This window comes from Hydra vulgaris, chromosome 14 (genome assembly GCF_038396675.1).
Source record: "Hydra vulgaris chromosome 14, alternate assembly HydraT2T_AEP".
Lineage (NCBI taxonomy): Eukaryota > Metazoa > Cnidaria > Hydrozoa > Anthoathecata > Hydridae > Hydra > Hydra vulgaris.
In genome coordinates this window covers 12,086,867-12,109,623 of record NC_088933.1, presented here as the reverse complement: position 1 = coordinate 12,109,623, position 22,757 = coordinate 12,086,867, and the positions used below count along the sequence as shown (strand labels likewise).

At 26.3% G+C, this 22,757-nt stretch overlaps 1 protein-coding gene across 1 annotated transcript in view; it reads right to left on the bottom strand.

Annotated features, from left to right (window-relative positions):
• Positions 1 to 238: 238 nt before the first annotated feature.
• LOC100210872 (uncharacterized) overlaps positions 239 to 22,757 on the bottom strand; it is an 84,258-nt gene continuing 61,739 nt past the window's right edge. The window contains exons 14-24 of the mRNA XM_065817301.1: positions 20,630 to 20,801; positions 18,781 to 18,999; positions 15,930 to 16,082; positions 12,218 to 12,345; positions 11,820 to 12,082; positions 9,812 to 9,878; positions 9,263 to 9,542; positions 8,285 to 8,485; positions 7,895 to 8,157; positions 4,039 to 4,568; positions 239 to 1,075 (exon numbers count right to left, since the gene is read on the bottom strand). Coding sequence (XP_065673373.1) covers positions 816 to 1,075; positions 4,039 to 4,568; positions 7,895 to 8,157; positions 8,285 to 8,485; positions 9,263 to 9,542; positions 9,812 to 9,878; positions 11,820 to 12,082; positions 12,218 to 12,345; positions 15,930 to 16,082; positions 18,781 to 18,999; positions 20,630 to 20,801 — 2,536 coding nt within the window. The 3' untranslated portion in view covers positions 239 to 815. The remainder of the gene's footprint in view (positions 1,076 to 4,038; positions 4,569 to 7,894; positions 8,158 to 8,284; positions 8,486 to 9,262; positions 9,543 to 9,811; positions 9,879 to 11,819; positions 12,083 to 12,217; positions 12,346 to 15,929; positions 16,083 to 18,780; positions 19,000 to 20,629; positions 20,802 to 22,757) is intronic.

Genomic DNA, 22,757 nt, shown 5'->3' with positions numbered 1-22,757 from the left:
TAAAATTTAAATAAAGAAAAGACTTTTGAATAATTTACTATTGACTCTAAACTGTTGGCTTCAAATAACGACAAATAAATAAACTTTGTTTATATATTTGTATATATATATATATATCTATAACTTTTCAAATAAATAAAATTGTTAATTATATTAAAAAATTCTCATTAAAATTTCTTTTGGCGTGATTAAAAAAATAAAATATAATTGTATCATTAAAAAAATACTATAGTGTATATATAATATATTTACACTATATTTTAAAATTTGAAAGAATATTGTTACAAGTAATTTTTACTTTTTTTCATACTTCAATACTATTTTCGTGTTACTAACAAAATTTAGTTTTATGTATACATTATCTATATTAAGAAAAGGTAATTCTCCATAAAGTTCTGTTGACAACTTTGAAACGCCCAAGCCATTGTTGTTAATTTAAAAAATTAATATTTAAAAGAATTTTGAAATTTTTTAAAATTAATTCCAATACCTTATTAATTAAACAAGAAATTATGGAGTTTCATTTGACGACCAAGAAATTATGGAGATTCTTTGTCGAACAAGAAATTATGGAGATTCATTTGCTTTTTCCATATAAAAATAGTAATTACGGAATACTATAGTCAACCATTAAATTCTAAACAAAATCTTGATTGTACTATTTCGTCACAAAAACATAAGTTTAGTTAATATAAATTTATAAAAACTATTAACATCTATTTGATAGATATTTTGCCGAACTAGATTTTTTGATCAAGTAATCAGTTTTATTTTGAATAACTGAACACAAGTTGTCTAAAAGCAAGTTGATACAATTAGGGAGTAAATTCTTCTAATGACAGGTAACGTTTTTTACCAAGTGTACTACTGCGTTTTTGTATTTTTTTCTTTTTTGGACTGTCATCTTTAATACGAAAAGAGCCTTCAGAGCATATCGTTCCATTGCGTTTTTTTGTCAGTTCTTCTGTGCTCTGTTTTGAGTTCGAAATGCTTGACTGTTTACTTTTAGTGTCCTTTGAATTATATATATTATTATTTATACCAAGACCTCTCAAGGGACCGATAACCAAAGTTTCTAAAATAAACATAACTTAAGATAATATAAAATAAAAAACAACTTTTAAAATAGTATATAATAAATACACGGAGAGGAAACCATAAAATCAATTAATATAACCTAAATTTTGAAGCAAACTTTGTGGTTGGCACAAAAAAATCTTGTGTTAATTGTGTTTAGTTTGAAAACCGTTTGAAGGTTTTTAAGCTGAACACAAATAACGGAATTCTGATAAAAGGGGTTTCAAAACCGTACTTTATCCACTGCGGTTTAGCAGTTAACCAAAATCTTCACTTAGAGCTATGCATCAGGAAGCAACTAGACTCTTAAAAGAGTATCATAACCACAATCAATAATTACTCTGGCCTGACCTTGCATCATTAACTTATGCTAATACAGTGATTTTATTCTTTTAAGAAAATTCATTTTATATACAGATTACCAATTCATTTTATATACCAGATTTTATTGCGATTTTTTTAACATATAAAAAAACTAATTTTTTTATTATATATTATTAAAAATTATATAAAGTTTATATAAATTATTATAAGTTTTTAAAAACAATTTTTTTCAGAGATGTTTTTATAAAACATGATTAGTATTTATTAAATTTTTATATAAATTCGCTTTTCTTAAGACCCAACATGACACTTTTTTTGAAAATATTAGGAACTCATCCGATTCTTTGCAATCGAGGAGGATTGAGGAGGAGCACCAAAATATTGTTTGATTTTAACTTTTTTAACGATTTTATACTTTTGTGCCATACTGCTCAACATGAAATCACTAGAGTTCCAATTTTCAAAATATTTTATAAAATTTTTTTCAAAAGATGCATAAGCTGTTGTAATGATCAAAAAGTTCTGACAACCAAATGTTTTCAGCAAAAAACCATTTTTGTATAGTGTACGAATTCATTTTTTAAAAATCTCGAAAAACAACATGCGTGAACATAAATAAACATTAAATAAAAACAATATACATGAACATAAATTCTTGTCATTTGCAAGGTGTCTTCAAACTGTCTGGGTACTAACATTGTGATTTTCAAATGTGTCCGGTGGTTTATTCAAACGGTAAGCAAATTTGAAAATAAAAACTGATTTAATTACTGAATCTTGATAAAGAATAATGGATTGTTTAAAAATACTTTTATTTGAAGAATTGTTTGGCATAAATTATAAGCTAAAGCAAATTCTGGTATTTTGTTGATTTTTTTAACTTCAACAACTATGAAAGATTCAAAATTTGTTTGCTCCTTGGATATGATACCTCCCCTTCAGTTAATTCGAAAAATATCATCCTGTATTTAGAGATATTTCTGTTGATATTTTTCAGAGATTTTCTTTAAGGTTAATCCAGTTGCTACACATCTTGCTGCTGCATCACCTTCATCTTACATCATCTTCATCTTACATCATCTTATCTTAAATTATCTCCATCTTACATAATTTTCATTTTACATCATCATCATCTTACATCATCTTAATCTTAAATCATCTTATATCATCTTAATCTTAAATCAGCTAACATCATCTCCATCTTACACCATCTTCAGCTTACATCATCATCATCTTATATCATCTTCATCTTACATCATCTTCTAAACTTTTAACCAACTGAAACTTTATTTTTTAAGATTTTTGTTTTTTATCAATTTCTATATAATAATCTATATATATATAAATGATCAAACTCAATGTTGGTATTATTAAGAATCACCAAATTAATTATTTTCACAGAAAAAAATTTATTAATTTTTGAAAATTAACTACTTTTTTTATAAAAATTAGTGAAATTTTGAAATACTCTAACTTCGGTGATTCACGGATAAACAACGAAGGAGACAATTAGAAGTAAATTGTGAAATGTTGATAAGTGTTGCGAATGTAAAATTTACCGGTAACTTTACTTGTAAATTTTGACATTTTTATAATGGATTCACACCATGGTATTTTATTTGAACAAAATTTTTTTTAATAATTTCAAAATTAACTGACGGTTCTTTGAGTTTTCAAATATTAGGCTTGTGACATTTTTTTAGGATATAAAATTACAACTCAACGACAATTATGGATGCATTGCGAATCCTGTGACAATTGGTTGTTCGGATCTTGCTGTTCTACTTTAGTCAACAATACGTGCAAGAATTACCAATAAACATACAAAGCTCATTTAAAACAAAGTAGTGTTTTTTTGTTAATTGAAAAAACCTTTTTAAACTAATTTAAAAAACATTTTTAATTTTATCAACCAGTGGCGTAGCAAATGTGATAACGACCAAAGTATAAAATAGTTGACTAATTACAATAAATTAAAAATACTACTACTTATATTAAAAAGCCTTTTTTTATGTGCTTTTTGTTTTCTTTGGTGCCCCAAAAGACTTTTTTTGAGCCCAGGACAACGCCCTCCTTAGTTACTGGTATTACCTGAATTAATATCAAAATTTTACAATAAAACAACACTTAAAAATTAGTTTTCATTACTTGTAACATTAAGTTTGTGATGTATTAGTATTTTTACAGTGGCCGAACTTGAGAGGCTATTGAAAGTTCGGTCAAAGTAGATATTTTCATTTTAAATTAAATATTGAGTACAAGTTTTTATTTTTCATTTTTTATTTTTGCAATATCAATTATCAATATAGTTTTTTGTATGTTTCAGGAAAAAAAATTGAAAATTTTTTATTTATGTGTGATAAATAAATGTTCAAAGCTTACGTAAAGTCGCCTAAGTGACCAAACTTAGGCGACTTTACGGTATATATAAAAAAAATTTGATTTGTTATTTTATTTGTTCATAAAAGTTTGTCAAAATATTTAACCTAAAACAAATATATATATAAATACTATAAAAATTATATATAATATATAAAATATTTTTAACTATAAACATATAACACATATAACAATAAAGATATTAAAACATAAAACACATATAACAATAAAGTTATGAAGCAAAAAATGTAATATTACCTCGAAGAACCTGCTCCTTAGTAAGATTTTTTATGTAGCTTCCGTCACTGCGCATTGTGTTTGTATGTGAATCAGAGATCAGATCTGTCACGCTTGACGATCGAGACGTTTTATAATATGAACTAGAGTAGTCACTATCTGAGTCATAATTAATATCATCACAGTTATTTTGAAGCCATCTTGAAACATGGTCTTGAGAGTAATCTCCAAATAATCGAGAATGCAAGATTCCATCATCATTTTCAAAGCTTTCAGTCATAGTAGAAACGTCACTTTGTATGGTTTTTTTTAAATCATCTATTGAATTTACTAAACCACTTTCATGACCACACTCTTCACAGTTTATAGTAGAGCTTTTTTGATTTACTTTTATAGTATTAAAGCTTTCATTTAAAGTATGTGAATCATTATGGGGCAATTCTAAAATAACAATTGTTTCTGCCGAATCAGTTATATTAGAGTTTGATATCTCTAGAACATGATGTGGACTGTCATTCAAGTTATTTTTCAGCTTATTCACCTCATCAAAACTACAAAAAAATTTTATTACTGAAAATCTAATGTTTTAAATTATATTTTAATGTAATAAACTTAATTAATTAATTTTATTTTTATTATTATTTTCATGTTTTTTTTTTTTTTTTTTTTGTTTTAATTTAATTTTAGTGATTCTAATTTTCAATAACAGAGTTAAAAAATAAAAAAAATTACAAATTCCATACAATACACAGAATCCTACAAAAGTCAAAATCAAAAATATCATAAAAATGAGTACCTCTGCAACTTTAGTAAAATGAACTTTTTAAGAATTATTTATAAAAACTCTTTGAGGTGTCTTGAGACTTTTTATAACTGTAATATAAATTTTACTAAATCTTTTCAAACAATATACCTATATTTTATGAGTATACCCACCAGCTTATCATAAAGTAAATGCAAAAAAAAAAAAAAAAAAAAAAATTAGGCAAAAAAAACTAGTTACGACAGCGGTTCTTACTTATAAACTATTTTAGAATAAAAGTTTAAAGTCTCATATAAAGTTTTTTGGAAACCATTTGAAAATAAGAACCATCCCTGCGTATTTTTTAAAATAATATTTCATTTGAAATATAATAGAAGAACTTGCTTTACAATCTGATTAAATTAAATAAAATGTAAATAAGATAAAAGTAAATTAAGAATTAAATTAATCTTTAATAATATGACTCTTTAAAAACTCTTTTATAATAAAATGTTTTTATAAACATAGCTCACAAGTCACAGAAAAAAAACATTTAAAAAATCAAAATTATTATTATTTTTTTTTTGATTATTCTAAAAATATATTTTACTCTTCAAAACGAACTTAAAAGTAACCACAATAGAAAAATGAGTTAACCAAGCATACAGAGTTAACCAAGCATACAGAGAATGCTGCTTTAAATATATACTATGCCAAGATTCTAAAGAACTAAAATAATCTTAATTTTGGTCTACATTTTGTACCTTCTTTGAAATATATACCTTACACAGATGTTATTGCAACAACAGCAGCTTTTAATTTGAAATTGAAATAGAACAACAGGATTGAAAAATTAAAACAAGAGGACAACAGGATTGAAAATGTGCAGGATTTGAGATAAGAAGTTTAAAAGAACTGGGCAAAAAAATAAGCTTCAATTTATCAAGAGAACGGAAAGAGGCTCTTATGGAAAATGAACAAGATATATTTGATACTGGTTTTGTAATAACACAATAAAGCTTTTAAAAAATTTGCAAAATAATTAGTTTAAAATAAGCTCTAAGTGATTCTATTTTTAGTATTTTATTTTTCTAGTATTATATCATAGTAGTAATAAGCTATTAAAATTAAAACATGTCACAACTTAATTAAAAAAACAATTTTAAAAAACTGGGCCATAATATTATATCTCCAAGTGATCCAATCCTATATATAGTTTAAATAAAACTTAAAAAGCTTAAAAATCTAATCTGAAGAATCTAATCCTATAAGAACATTATATTACCTATCGCCACACCTAACTATGGGCTATCTAACTACATAGTAAAAGCAATACAAACTGTCTTCAACAAAAATAAAACAGGTTTTAAAATTCTTTCGACTTCTTTAGCAAACCAAACTCATAGTAGATTGACAAAAAGGAAGTTCAAGCCTTATGCCACAAAGAAAGTCCTAGAATTCAATGAACTGATTGTCACATCAAACAAGTTCTCCAGCAAGGTATGCAAATCTTTCCTAACCTGCCAACTATTAGGACAAGAGTTTAACCAATCACAACTCAGACTGGTTAAATTTGACAGATGAAAATCTAAATAAATGATCTTAGGGTCAATTTTGAGAAAGAAAAGAGCTCTCATTCAAATCAAAGAAAAAAATTTGCTATAGGATGAGGTTTTAACCATCAAGCAGTTTGTGAGGATAGAGAAACTGACATCAGTATTATAAGTGTTTTGTCATTGTTATCTACATATGATTATCGGATTTATCATTGTTATCTACATTATCATTATCTGCTTTGTCATTGTTATCTAGATAATGATTATTGTTTAATATTGCTTATTATTATCTACATTATCATTATGAAGCTTATCATTTGTATCAATTTGAATTTAAATATAGAAATATAAGTAACGGACTACTAAAATAATTGATATATTTAACTATTATCAAATATTAATAATTGAGCAATAAAATAGTCCTTATTTCCAAAATTTTAAAACATTTTTGAAATCACTTTTTATAAATTTATATTTTTTAGAGTTTTTAATATGTTTTTCATATTATATTTGTGTTGTTTAAATTTAAAAATAGAATTTATCTTCAGATAGTTTAGGCTGATTTTTATAGGGCTCAATCATTCATCATTATCATTCATCATTTTTATAGGGCCCAATAAGGATAGATTAGACTACAAAAATCAGTCTAAATTATCTGAAAAAAAAATTCTATTTTTAAATTTAAACAACACAAATATGATATGTAAAAGAAAAAAGCCATAGGCTTTTTCTTTATAACCTTTACTTGAGGGGGTTCTAAAGTAAAACCCAACAAGTTTTTTATTTAAAAACACTTAATGCTTATAAAAATAAAAAAAACACTTAATGTCCACTATGAGACCAATATTTAATTTGATTTGTAATAATTTGTTAAATCCAGTTTTAAATAATAAACTCTTATAACTCCAGTTTTGAAGAGTAAACTATAATTAGAAAAATATTATTAGCCAGCCATTATAAAAAAAAGTCAAAGTCATTTAAAAAAAAAAAAAAAAAAGGATCCATAGAAGGCTTACCTTGATTATATATACTATAACTATAAACTTGCTCAAAAATACCTGTTAAAAACCATGACATTTTTTTTTTTTTTGGTTTAAAAGAGAAATATTTTTGTTCACATTTGTACATGAACATACTCAAGAATCCAATACTTTTGAGTACGTTTTTACACAATCATACTCAAGAATCCAATATTTTTGAGTATGTTTGTAAACAAACATACTCAAGAACCTCATTAAATATTCTTGTGTATGTTTTTATAAGAATATACTTAAAAATCACATTAAACCTTTTTGTGTACATTTGTATATAAACATACTCAAGAATCACCTTAAATATTTTTGTACATGTTTGTACACAAACATACACAGAAATCCCTTTATAAATATAAACCCCATTTTATTGATCTAAAATTGTATGATATGTACAAAATCAAAAAATATCAGCAAAAAAGGATAATCCGCAAGGAACGTCTTAAAAATATACACAGAAGGATTTATATATACTCTTTGGATCAAAAAGCTTAAAAAAAAAATAAATAAATAAAAATAAAGTTTTCAATTCAATACAAAGGTCTTACTTAATATCAACCATATCATCTTTCCCTAATGTTTTGATTGCAGCATTCTTTATTAACACACTTTCTACAACAGCTGTGACAAGTCCATCTGGCATCACTATCAAGTCATCTTTGAAATAAGAATTTGTAACAGAAGTAGGAGCAGAATCATCTTCTTGAATTGTGTTCATCATTTGGCTAAAATTGGTTAACTGACATGAATTATTTCTAAACAAGCCATTAGCTGAGGACTGCTGACTCATAGCTGATGAATTTCGTTGAAGCTAAATTATAATAGGTTAAATAAAAATGATTAAGTATAAATAAAAATAATAAATAATAAATTTCAAATATTTTCATATCTAATAAAAAAAATAAACAAACCAAACACCCTTGTAAATATACACTTACGATTGTGGATGTGCATGTTGAAGTTCTTTCAAAGTGCATAGAATTTGTTTTATTGCTAGCTCCTGAAGACATTCTGCGTCTTTCATAATATGAATCAGCATTGCGTTTGCGATCACTTCTTGGGTCACAAGTCAAGAAACGATACCAGGCTTTGCGAGCATTTGGCTGAGCAACAGTGTAAAACAAAAAAATTGCAAAACCCTAAACAGTATGTAGCAATAAAAATTAAAACTATGAATTAAAATTTGTAAAAAAGGCTGGAAAAAAAAATACTTGAAAATAAATTTTTGTTTATTAAGTTAAAAAAATATTGAAAAATGTTATGTTATTTAAAATGATAACTATTTTAATATTTAATATTTTATCCATGTATCATAATTATCATAATTATAAGCAACAGAATCATGAAACAAGTTGATATGCTTTTTCCAAAAATACTTTGCCTGATATACAGAACCCGCACAAAATAATATTTTAGAACATTTTTATTAAAAAAAAATTATATATATATATATATATATATATATATATATATATATATATATATATATATATATAATATATAAATATATATATAATATATATAAATATATATATATAATATATATATATATACAACCCTCGGAATTAGGAAAAATGAGGTCGCCAATAATTTGCCGACCTCAATCTTTTTTACGTCGGCATCAGGTCGGCAAAAATTATTTGATACAAAAGTCTAACCATAAAACATAGAAACGAGGTTGGCAATTTTTTGCCGATCTCAAATACTTTCAGGTCAGCAGTTAGGCCGGCATTGCTGAATGCTGATCCTAATTCCGAGGGTTGTATATATATATATATATATATATATATATATATATATATATATATATATATATATACGTTAAAAAACTTCATTTAAAATTAAAAACTTTTTAAATCAACTATACATTAACATAGTACAACATAAAGATTGAAAGAATTAAAAAATAAAGAGACCTGTAAAGCATTACAAGAAGCAAACAAGTAACTGAACTCCAATCTGGCATTGGATGCAGTTCCAAAACCAAACCCCCATGTTAACCCCATAAGAATCATAATTCCAAAAGCACGTTTTATTCTTGTTAGACTAATTTTAACAGTTGAAACTTCTGTATTAGAATTTGGTCTAGTACTTAGGTGGTACATAATCATTAAAAATATCAGCAAGTTAATAGTTATAATTAACCCAATGGGAGCCAGATAAGCAAAATATAAAGGGTAACCAGTAAGATGACAGCTAAGAAAAAAAAGAAGTAATAATTAAACCATTATTTATTAGTCATGATCATATTCATTATCATCATCATTACCATCATCATCATCATCATCATCATCATCATCATCATCATCATCATCATCATCATCATCATCATCATCATCATCATCATCATCATCATCATCATCATCATCATCATCATCATCATCATCATCATCATCATCACATCATCATCATTATCAGCAGCAGTAGTATCATCATAATCATCATCATTGTAAAAATCTACTTACAAATGTTTCCCTTTATAATTATTCCAGCTTGTAGCAAAAGTGATAACAACGATAACCAATGGTACACCTAATATGATTTAAAACAACATAAATAAATAAAAAGTATGATAGCAACATAGTAATGTCTAAATATGCAACAGTATTACATTGTGTAGATATAAGTCTTGTGTTTCATAGTATTTATTATTACTTATTATTTATTACTGTACTTCTTTTAAAAGCATCAGTTTAAATCTTAAAAATGAGATCATAATACATATTCACATTTTCTAGTAGACTCGTTTATTATGATTATCATTCGACTCGTTTATTATGATTATCATTCGACTCGTTTATTGTTTTCTGCCTGTTTTTGCATACAAAAAACACTATATTTTCCTTTATCAAAAAGTATAACACAGTCAAATCGCTCTGATTCAAGTTTTATGGGAAATTTAAAATTAAAAAATCAAATTATAGAGGTTTTTATCTTTTTTTTAAATAATAATAATTAATAATAAAAATTACTGGTCAAATTTCAAAAAAATCAAAAAAATACTCTGGTCAAAGTAATGAGTAAAAATGAAACAAACAACTACATAATGGTTCTAAGGTTTAAATGCAAAATATATTATTTGTTTTAAACTTTTACATTTAAAAAGAAAAGTCAGTTATTGTAGAATGTCTTTTATGAGATTGTAAAATCCATGTCAACAACGCCATTTATATGTTTAAGAGCCTTTGTCGAGTCATTTCTAAAGTTATAAAAAAGACTAATTTTTAAGTACTGAGATAGCATAGATTGCTTTGTTCAAACTTGATTTTGTAGCATCATCAGAAACATCAACGCACTTTTTATTGGATTCCTCTTCAGTTTCAAAAGCATCATGCCCAGAAACTTCTGCAATGATTGACAGTTGTGAGGTTAAAATCTATTTATATATATATATTTTTTTTTCCTGGTCGATAGAGCTTTTGATGGAATATTAAAGATTTAATAAATGAAATGAAACCTCTTTACTTTTCCGTTTTCCAATTCCAGTAGCAGAGTAGCAGTAGAGATTTGTATTTCTGCTTTATATTGTTTTCTTTATGCAGTCTCTTTAATACCATGATTTTTTTACAAAAGAAGAATAATTTACCTAATTTACATAATTTAATTATTTTTCAAAAAGTAAAAAAAAATTAGAAAAAAAAAATTGATGATTTAACTTTTTACACGTCAGAAATTAAGAAAATTTACAGAAAAAATCTTTCTGACGGATCTTACTGATGTCATGCATCATGTGATGTATCGTCTTACTGATGTCGTGCATCATGGGACGTATCATCTTAGTGAGAGATCTGAAAAACCCATTCAGAGTTTGGGGTTTTCAAACTATAGAGATTGGTTTTGTAGAAAGTTAAACATAAGTATTTCTTAAAAGCTTTTCACAGTGACTTTGCATTTAATTGCATTAAGGAGATTCAAATTGCAGCATTTTCAACTATGGTGGTAGTTTGTATTGTGAAGATAATAATATTTTTTAAATGTGAATATTTGAAGTGTTTTAAAATAAATTTAAATAAGTGGCAATGCATTTTAAAGATTGCGATGCATTTTAGAAAATTTTTTTAGTATTTAATAACATCAACAAACATTAAAAAACTAATAGCTTATGTATAAAACAATAATAAAGCAGATCATCATTATGAAGATAATAACTTATTTCGATGGTTACAATTTGCAACCTTTTACGGCAAAGAAAAGTTTTTTACTTTATTTAATGAAATAATTATTTAATTATTATCAAAAAAATTTTACTTATAAGTTTTTAAATTATCTGTAATTTAAATATTTATTCAGGGTATGAAATGTAATGTTACCATACCAAGGACGACTGTTGTGGTTTAAGTTTCTATCCCTTTCTCCACCCCTCCTCCCCAAAAACAAAAAAAAACTATTTTTTAAAAGAATCAATAAAACAAAAACTTTTTGTAATTAACTAAATAATCTTATTTTTTCTAAAATCTATTAAGAACATTTTACCCCATGCGACAGCTGCAGTTTTGAAAATATCACCATCTTCTCTTGGTGGCCACACTTTAACAAAAGCATAATACATAAACAAAGCTTCCATCAGCATCCACATAAAAACAACTAAGGTAAAGTAATGCAGTATGATAGCAACACTAACACAAACAGTAGGTCTGTAAACTTGTTCAAAACCAGTCATGAATGTAAGCATGACAATCATCATTGCTCCACATAATTGCACTAAAACTTTAGCAGCCAGTTCTTTTAACAATTGACTATAATGAGAATTTTACACAAAATTGACATATGTCTGAAATGCTAAATATAAATTAAACTTATAAATATAATAAATATAAAGATATATTATAAATATTTTTTACAAATAGTTGATCAAAGTAGTAATAAATAACCTGAATAAAAGATAAGTTAACAGAGTTAAAAAAAGTCCAACCATTGATAAGAAACATCCAACAATGCTAATCCAAGTAAGTACAACTTTATGGAACCCACAAACACGACTTGTATGAGCATAAAAATCCTACATAAATATTTATTATATAAATTATAAGAAAAATAAAACTTTTTGATGGTACTCAAAGAATCATGCTATTTATACATTCATACATACATATATACATACATACATACATATATACATACATACATATATACATGCATACATAAATACATACATATATATATATATATATATATATATATATATATATATATATATATATATATATATATATATATATATACAAACATTTATAACTGCAGCATTAGATGCACACTGATGTCTTCTTATTTCAGATTCAGCATTTTTTTTTGCTCTCTCTCTATATCTATATCTATATATATATATATATATATATATATATATATATATATATATATATATATATATATATATATATATATATATATATATATAAATTAGTAGAAAATCAAATTTTTTTCATTTGTCAAAAATTATGTTTGTTTATAAGTTTTTTTGAATAATGTTTAAAGGATCAATCCAATTTTGAAAACTTTTTATCTACTTTAAAGCTCAGAGGTAAAAGAATTTTAAAATCGATAGGTATATCTGGGAATTGATTTTTTTTTCACATCGTAAAATGGAAAAAACTTAAAAACATCAATTTTTATCATATTATATCTGGCATTATTACAGATAAAAGTATTTATAATATTTATTATAAGAAAAGTTTCCATTTATGATTCCTTTTTTTGACCCAAAAAACAGAGATGGGAAAAAGATGTATGAATAAACAAAACTTTCCAAATAAATAAATAAACACAAGTGATATGGTATAGTGATATGATAACTTTCACCAAAAAATGTAACACTTCTTGCATGTTTTACCTATTTGTCAATCGATGTAGCAACACTCCTCGCATGTTCTACTTTTTTGTCGATTGATATAGCAGCACTCCTCACATGTTCTTTCTTATTTGTCAGTCGATGTATGTAAACAGTAAAAAAACAATAATAATTTTTTTTTCATAAACCATTCTCTTATTCGGCTTTTTAAAATTAAATAAAACTAAATTAATTTCGTAAATTCAATGGTTTTGACATAAACTGTACTTAATTTTCTTTTATTAAATGCCAAAGAGCTGTTTTCGAAATTGTTTTGATTGCGTTGTTATTTTGTCAATTAATTTATTAAATTTCCAAAATTTTAATATCTTATCCTAACGAAATTAATTTATTAATAATTTAAATTATGGGTACAAACAGCAATCAATCTATCCTCAACAGAGCCTTTATTTTTAAAGACGAGTCAAAAAAATTGGTTATCTGTAAATATTGTTCCAAGGAATTTGCATATCACTGAAGTCTAACAACGCTTCAGTATCATTTAAACAGTAAACACTTGTTCTTCGCAAGAACTAGTAAAAATCAAAGCAAGATCGCGAGTTCGTTAAAACAACTTACAACTGACAAGAGTATTAAATCACAAAATGGCGTAAATAAACAAATTTCTGCAAACAAATCAAACGAAACTATGGAAGCCATTGTTTGCTGGGTTGCCAGTGGCTGTCGACCACTCAACATTGTTACAGATCCAGGTTTAATGGATGTCATTCGAACAGCAACGTCCAACTACAGCTACAATCTTCCCTGTCAAAACACAATTTAAAAAAAAATGCAAACACTCTATGAAGATGAGAAGAAAAAGAAAATAGACCTTGTAAACATGGTTACTAGTATAGCAATTACCTGTGATCATTGGTCTTCAATGGGTAATGTAAGTTACCTTGGTTTAACATACCATTTAATAGATAACAACTGGATGTTGTTTGTCAAACATTGGACCGACACACCAGTGACATTGTTTCAACCTACATTAGAAATATTGCCGATGAACGGGGATTATTTGAAAAAATATTTTCTATTGGTACTGATAACGATAGAAACATTACAAAGGCTGTATCAAGTTTTCCCTTCAAACATCTTCGATGTTTTGCACAAACCATTCAGCTAATTATAAAATCTGCCATTGAGGAGACTGCATTTGACAAAACACTAGTTAAATGTCACAGAATTGTTGGACATTTTAAACATAGCCCAGCAAATAATATGGAATTACATGAAAATCAGATTGACCATGACCTGCCACAAGAAAGTCTAATTCAGCATGTTGTTACAAGGTGGAATAGCATGTATGATATGCTGAGACGTATGTTGAAACATAGAAAAGCCATCACAGTAACACTTGATGACAGACTTTGACAGAAAAAGAGTGGGAAAAAATGGAAAAAATTGCTGATGTTTTGCTACCATGCAAAGTGGCTTCAGAATTGTTAGGTGGTAACAAATACGTATCTAGTTCAGTGGTTTTACCAATTATATGCCACTTATCACGTGAAATGGTTATTCAAGATGACGATCCTCGTTACATTGCGCTATTTAAAATATTTGTAAATGAAATGGAGCTATTTAAAATATTTAAATAAGCGCTATTTAAAATATTTAAATATGCGCTATTTAAAATATTTGTAAATGAAATGGAGCGCAGATTTAATGATTTCTCGAATAATAGTTGGTTGCAAATCTTGTCAGCATTAGATTCAGAATTTAAAAATTTATTGCTTATAGCTTCAAATGAAAGATCAAACGTCTGGCAGAGATTATCAAAGCTTCTTGAATCAGTTCCAGAGCTCAGACCAATATCAAAAGAAAAAGAACCAAAAGAGGTGAGCATTTTGTTGTAATAAATTTGATATTGTTTTTTTATTGAATTATTTTAATGACATAATAATGGATTCAAAATTGCATTTATTAAAATAATCTTTTTTTAAAGATAAAATTCTATGAGTACTATAATATTAATTGAAATAGTTAGATAATGTCTATATGCTTTATTAATTGTAGTATTTGAATAATTATTTTGTAACTGGCATCAGCAAAAAAGCTTAAAATGGCATTCAATCTACCAGATCTGGATGAAGTTGATTCCCCAAGTGAAGATGAAATGAGTCGATATCAAAAAAAACCCTTTGCCAAAATGGATTCAGATCCTCTTCAGTGGTGGAAACTACATCAAGGTTTATATCCTCAATTAGCACCAGTTGTGAAGAAATATTTGGCAGTTCCAACGACTACAGTTCCATGCAAAAGACTGTTTTCAACCGCTGGATTCATTGCAGACAAGCACAGATCATAATTGCTGCCAGATTCACTGAACATGTTATTATGTTTAAAAGAAATTTTTTATTTTCAAAATTTTCAAATATTATATTTTTATTGGTTGTATTAGAAACAGTAGAAACTATAATTAGAAATTTTGCATGATGTTTTATCATTTGCATGTAAATAGGTCAAATGATTTAAAAAAACTTTTCCTGTTTGTTTCTTCTATTAATTTAAATTATAGTGTTCGATTAATCGCTCAATTAATTATGATCAAAAAATTTTATCATGCGATTAAATGCGATTAAAAATTTTAATCGCATGCAAGCCCTAATATATATATATATATATATATATATATATATATATATATATATATATATATATATATATATATATATATATATATATATATATATATATATATATATATATACACATTGTTAGTAAAAAATGAATATTTAAACAAACTAAAATCAAACCATCACTGCAGCAAAATTTGTTAGATGATTGCAATGACATGTAATGGAGTGATTAACAATGCTGTGCACTTTACATCCTTTTTTTGACCACCCTCCTTTGTTTTCATTTGCCTTGAAATCCCAATAAACACAAGCACTTGCTTTGAGATCCATCTAAAAATAGTATAACAATTTACTAAAAGTATACAGTTTCTGCAACATAATTAAAAAAAAATTATGACATATTTAAAAGTGAACATAATGACATAATTAAAAGTGAGTATTATTTTATCATTATAATAGTTTAACTATGTCATAAACAATGAAGCAAATTAGATTGTGTTTTATCTATATACAAAACTTCAATTCTCAAAAGTTTCTATATTTTAATTTTATAACAATAATTTTGCCTTTCGACCATGACTATCAAAAACCTATTTTGGGAGGGCAAAAAACAAGTTTATCAAATTCAGTCGATAGATTACTATTGACCACTCTTTTTTTTCTGTACTAAAAAATAATAATTTTGTGACGCAAGAAGTATCTAAAAAATATAAGAAGTTGAAAAAAAAAGTCTCTTCTGACAGAAGTTTATGTTACTTCTGGTACAGAGAGCAAGGGAAATCTTTTATTAAAAGGTTTCTTTTACTCTCTGTACACAAAAAAGAGAGCACCATGGAAATGTAGGGAAAAAACGGAAAAAAAATATGTAGAAAAAAAAACAGGGAGACTGATATAAGCAGAATTTTTCAAAAGAAATGGTAACAATAGTAATTTCTGATGGATAAAAATCAAATAATAAAATGATAAAACAACATTTAGTGAAAAAAATTAAGGGAGTATGAAAAAAGAACTTCATAATATGTAGTTCTAACTTTTCATTATATGATATATGATATAGTATATGAATATGATATAGTAATCTTTGCACTATATAATATAGCAAAAAGATTAATGGAGAATGTAAAATGATAGAGCAATAGGGTAAATTAGCCTAATTATGGTCAATTTTTTATAAAGTTTTATTTGGTTTTGATGGTAAGCATATATTTTCATGAATTTTTTTTTCTTTTTGACTTTGCTTTCCTACGTCCAGCCTCTGGTTGGAAAACAAAAAAATCAAAAGAAACCATTGAATCAAAGAAATGTATTTGCACTTTTTACATTGAAGTACTTTTTGGTATCCTCGCATCATCTGCATAGTTTATGTTACTTTTAACTTTGTTGTTCATCTATTGTTTGCAGTTTTAAAATTTGTAAATGACAAAACAAGGTAAGTAGAAACAATGCTTCAGGCATTGACACAGTTGTTTACGGCATAACTGATTTTTTTATTGTTTCCTGTAAGCTTGAGAGCGCCCTTTGTACCTTTTCGGCATAAAATTGAAATTTTTCTTTGAACAACACCCAATCTACACTCATTGCAGTTCCAAAAATGTGATGCTTTCAAGTCATACATAAACTATGGCTTCATCGTATTGTTTCTTGTAATTGGTAAAATACTTTTCAATTATATTGGTAGTGCAAGATGATGCCCTGTTTGATGCATTGTTATCTTCTCTGCATAATACTACATCACGTTTTCATCTCTCTTTAAAGTTATACTAACACTGTAATGAAGGTTTGCCATTTTTGAATAAATGCTCTTGTTTTGTGTTTTTTTGAATAGTGTTGAACAATAGAAATTATAACGGTTTGTGTCAAACTATAACCCCAATCACTAAAGCATTGAATTAAATGAATCAATATCTTTTCTGTTCCAACTGATAAAGTTGTTGATCTTCTGCTTCCATGTTTACTTCCATGTTTCCACTTTTACTTTTTTTCTGTCAATCAATATTAATTTTGGTACTAAATGCACACTTTCTTAATGATATTCCTTGCACTTGATGTTTCAAAGCATTTTCAACATATTTTTTGCTGTAGTTGTTGTTTGGCATTTTGTTCATAGTGATGGTTTTTTATTTTTTATATCAGTGTGCAGGATATAAGATTTGTATAAGCATATTAAAAGAGAAAAATGTTGTTCTTTTTATAAAATCTAAGGGAATTTAAAGAAGTAGTACTTTAAATCATTATTTTATTAAATACTGACAGAAGCAATTTGTTTTTTTAATTTTAATTTCTCTCTTCAAGGCCAAGTAAACCACTACAGTCAAGGAGGCTACTTTAGTTCTGGTTACAACCCTCTCTCAACTCAATAACTCCTAAAAACAAACCTTGACCAAAAAGGCCGCTGCACCAAAAAATAAGTTGCGCTTGGTACTACCAAAGATGTGGTGGGGATAGAACTCTGAATTAAGGAAGTAAACACTTATTGATTACTTCTTGCCACAAATAACCACTTGTTTCTCCGCGCAACGGCCTTGTTTGTCAAGGTTCGTGTTTCGGAGTTATAGAGTTGAGAGAGGGTTGTAACCACAAAAAGTAGCCTCCTCAACTGTAGTGGCCTTCTCGGCCTTGAGGAGGTGAATAATTAAAAAATAATAATAATAAGGAAGAATGAAAAATGATAGAACAATACACAGTGAAAGGAGACTGAAAAATGATAACAATGGTTGTTTTGTTTAAAAAAAAATCTTTTTCAACCTCTGACTTTTTTTTAACTATCAAAATGTCAAAATTATAAAGTAAATTAATTGCCATGAAATTAAATACACCACATTTAAAAATGTATATTTAACTGTTGTTGTCAAACTAATATTATTAACTATAATTTATATAAATATTTATGCACTATATATTATACTATATTACTATATATTATACTATATATTACTATATATATACTAAACATTTTTACTTTTTACCTTATTCATTTTTACTTTATTTTACTTTATTAAATACTAATTAAAACAAACTTTTGTCTTACACTTCCATTTGCTCTAAATTTCAAAATTACAGGTGTTGATAAATTTTTTAATTCTGAACCCGCAACTTCGCCAGAGACCACAGGAGTATAAACTCGTTCTCTTACCACAGTGAAACCATTTACACACTGTTCTTCTACGACACTTGGTTGACTGAAAAACTTATTTTTTCTGTAATACACAAAGTAAACAGACTCCATTGTATGGTTTTTAGGTAGAGCCTTAAAAGAAAAGAAGGTCAATTATGCAATATATTAATGTAAGTATACAATTTTTTAGTACAACAAAAATATATTTTTTTATTTATTTACTATTTTTATTCAGAATTCTTTTATAACTATCTAATAAAATATAAACATATATTTTATAAATAAAATCTAAAAGATCATTTTGAATTCAATCAAACTCAAAATTTGTATTTTCATCGAACCATGTCACACAAAAGTTGTTAATAATTACAAAAGCAAATTTAATCAAGGCGCTTACAAGCATGTGTGAAAAATTACAGTGATAGAGAATGGTGGTTCATAAGATTCTTTAAAATCTTTCAAGTAAAGCTAAAAACAAAAGCGTTGAAGAACTAAAGAGCTTAAATTTTATCTTAAAATACAAATTTTAGGAGCGCTTATTCGATAGATTTAAAATCAACCTGTAAGTAAAAAACAGAACACCAACAGCAATTAGATTTAATAGTAAAAACATGATTGAAAAGAATAATGAAAGATACTGGATCAAGCATTTCATTAAAGTTTTTAAGACATCAAAACAATCAAAAGTATATATTGGCAAGACCAAAAAGAAAATGACCTCAAACAATGAAGAGCACCAATGAGATAAAAAAAAAGTAAAAAGGGAAAAAATACTTACTGAGGTGTAACTTAGCAGGATAAAATTTTAATTACTTTTTAATTTTTAGTTACTTTTGATGAAAGAAGAGTTTAATTTAGCATTGTCTTTTACATAGTACTCGAGATAATAATAATAAATTATTCTATTTTTGTAGTATTATGTACAATATATACATTACCATTGTAAATATTTTAAGATGTTTTTGTTTTTGTGATTATTTTATTTAAAATGTAATTTTTTTATTTTGTAATGTTTATCTAAAATGCTTAAATAAGCTATGACCTCCCTTTTCACCTTTTACCTCATATATGACTTATAGCACTTTGTTCATATTTAAAAAAAATTATTTTCTACTGTTAAAGACAAATACTTTTGAACGACATAAAACCTAATGGTCTCTTTGCCCAACAGTCCAGGTTGACATAACTTTGAAAACTTTTTTTTTTAATGAGAATATTTGATAAGTATTATCATAAAATAAAGTCTTGAGGAACCTCTTAAAAATTTTTTATTTAAAAATTTGTTTTAACCCAGTGTTATTTTATATATATAGTATATATTTAGGAGTGAGAAAAAAAAAATTTTTTTAAAATGCTTTTGTGATAGTTTGGCAGGGTGAGTTTTATGAGTCAACTAATAGGAGTCACCCTATATACACCAACATACTCAACCAAAACCGACATAAAACTTAAATTACTAAGTAAGTATATGAGCTCATTGTGCTCAAAACAAAATTTGGAGTTTTACAACAAAGTTTTCCTACTATGAGGTAAGTTACCTTCACTATGGCTTAGGAGCTTCACCTGCCCCAATATAGGATCAGTTTGACATCATGACTAGGATGTATTGATACATACATACTTATTTATAAATAAGGATGTATTGATACATGATAAACTAGGATGTATTGATACATACATACTTATTTATAAATTATAACTTATTAATAAAGAATATTTAGTAGGTGCTGCAAATATATAAGTAATAACAGAAAATAAAAACCTCAGCAGGAATAGTTATTTCTGCAATGGAAGACTCGGCAAACTTGATACCTTCTTCTAGTTCAAGCTTTTTAATAAAAACTTTGCGAACAACAACATTTTCAGAACTTTCTTGAAGAAATTTTTCCTTCACATCAACTGTTTCCAACCATTTTTCTAAAACTCTGACATACCTAAAACATTTAAATTTAGATTAAGCTTTAAAAAAATTAAAAATAACAATAATAACTAAACAAAATATCAACAATAAAAAATAAAAATAATAAATTTTAAAATTAACAACGTTAGTGACTAATCTTTTATATTTCTATACAAACTTAATATTTAATGTAGCAAAAACCTTATTAAATGTTTTTTTACTATAAAAATCTTTTTAGTTAACCAACCAAATAATTTTAACTTTCATGTAACTTAATCTGTATAATCTACATTATAAGCATTATAACAAATTTAAAATAATAATTTTTTGTTTTGTGTTTTCTGCTTTCAGTTGATACAAATTTAGCAGTTGTCAAATGATTCTGATCTCATAAAAAATAATCTCTGATGAATAATATTGATTTATTTATTTGATTAAATTGATTTAAGTTTTTTCAAAAATAATTTTCATAATTAAATATATAAAACTTATTATATACATACATACATATATATATATATATATATATATATATATATATATATATATATATATATATATATATATACACACACCGTTGACTCTCTATATCTCGAACACCAAGGGGACCAGAAAAAAAAGTTTGAGATATCGAAAGTTCGAGATATCAAGAAAAGGGTTGAAAATAAATAAAATAGCCCGACTTTCATTAAAACAAGTTATTTTTCTGACAAAAATCAATAAACACAAAAACTACAACTTTTGTAAAAAATCTGTTTTCTAATATTGCTTCAAATTATCCATCTTTTCCATCTTCATTAAATCCTCAAGTTTTAGTGCTAGAGATTGTATTTCATTTCCCTACTTTGAGCTGTAAAGTGAAGCATTTTGAATCATTTCAAAAGGGTTGGGATTTAACTTTCGCAAATAGTTAAATTCTTCTGTCAAAAATTTAAAAGGATGATCATCATCAGTTTCTTCAATATTCTTGTTTGTTTTGCTGATACCAACTTTTTTAAAGCAGTTGATGACAGTCTTCTTCGACATAGCATTACAAGAAGAAGCAAGATCTTTCATTGCTTGAAGTATAGAAATTTTTGGCAGGGGTTCTTTTTTATCAACAACTTTGACACACAAACGTACAATTTTGTGACAATAATCAGCTTTAAGACTTTGTATTATGCCTCAATTCATGGGTTTAAGAACAGATGTGGTGTTAGGGGGGAGAAAAATATTAGGTTGATGTTGCTTAGCCCTTTAATGTGTGGGTGGGCAGAACAGTTATCCACCAGGAGTGCTACTTTCCTGTCTTGAACATGAAAGTATGAGTGAAATTTCTTTACCCATTCTGTAAAAAGGTCTCCAGTCATCCAACTTTTTAGCTGATTTTCATATGTGCAAGGAAGTTGTTTAATGTGCTTAAAACATTGTGGGTTTTAATATTTTCCAATAAAAAAACGTAGGTAATTTTTTTCCCATTGCACTCCCTGCTGCCATGCCAGTTAGTCTGACTTTACTATTTTTCCCCCAAAACATTTTTTCGTGACAAATGGTATATTTTGTTTGGTAGGTACTGGTAAAATAGTCCAAACTCATTGGCATTGAAAATATTTTCAAGTTTATAATTTGAAAGCAATATTGGAAGTGTAGTTTCATTCCATAAAGTAGTCATATCATTCGTCATGGCGGCACTTTCGCCTGAGTTTATTTTAAACCTGATGCCATTCCTAAAAATATGAACAGAATAATTGAATTTTAATTACACGTCTGAAAAATTAAATAAATTAAATATAAACAGATACATGTTTATCTGTTAATATTTAAATTGAACAAGATTTGACAAAATTTAACTGACCTTTTTTTCCAATTATAAAACCAACAATCAGATGCTTTAAAATTCAACTCTCCTAATGCTTCTGTGAATTTTAGTGCCTTTTCTTTCAGTATGGTACCATCAATTAGTACTTGTTGACTTTATTTTGCAACGAACCACATGTATATGGCCTTGTCT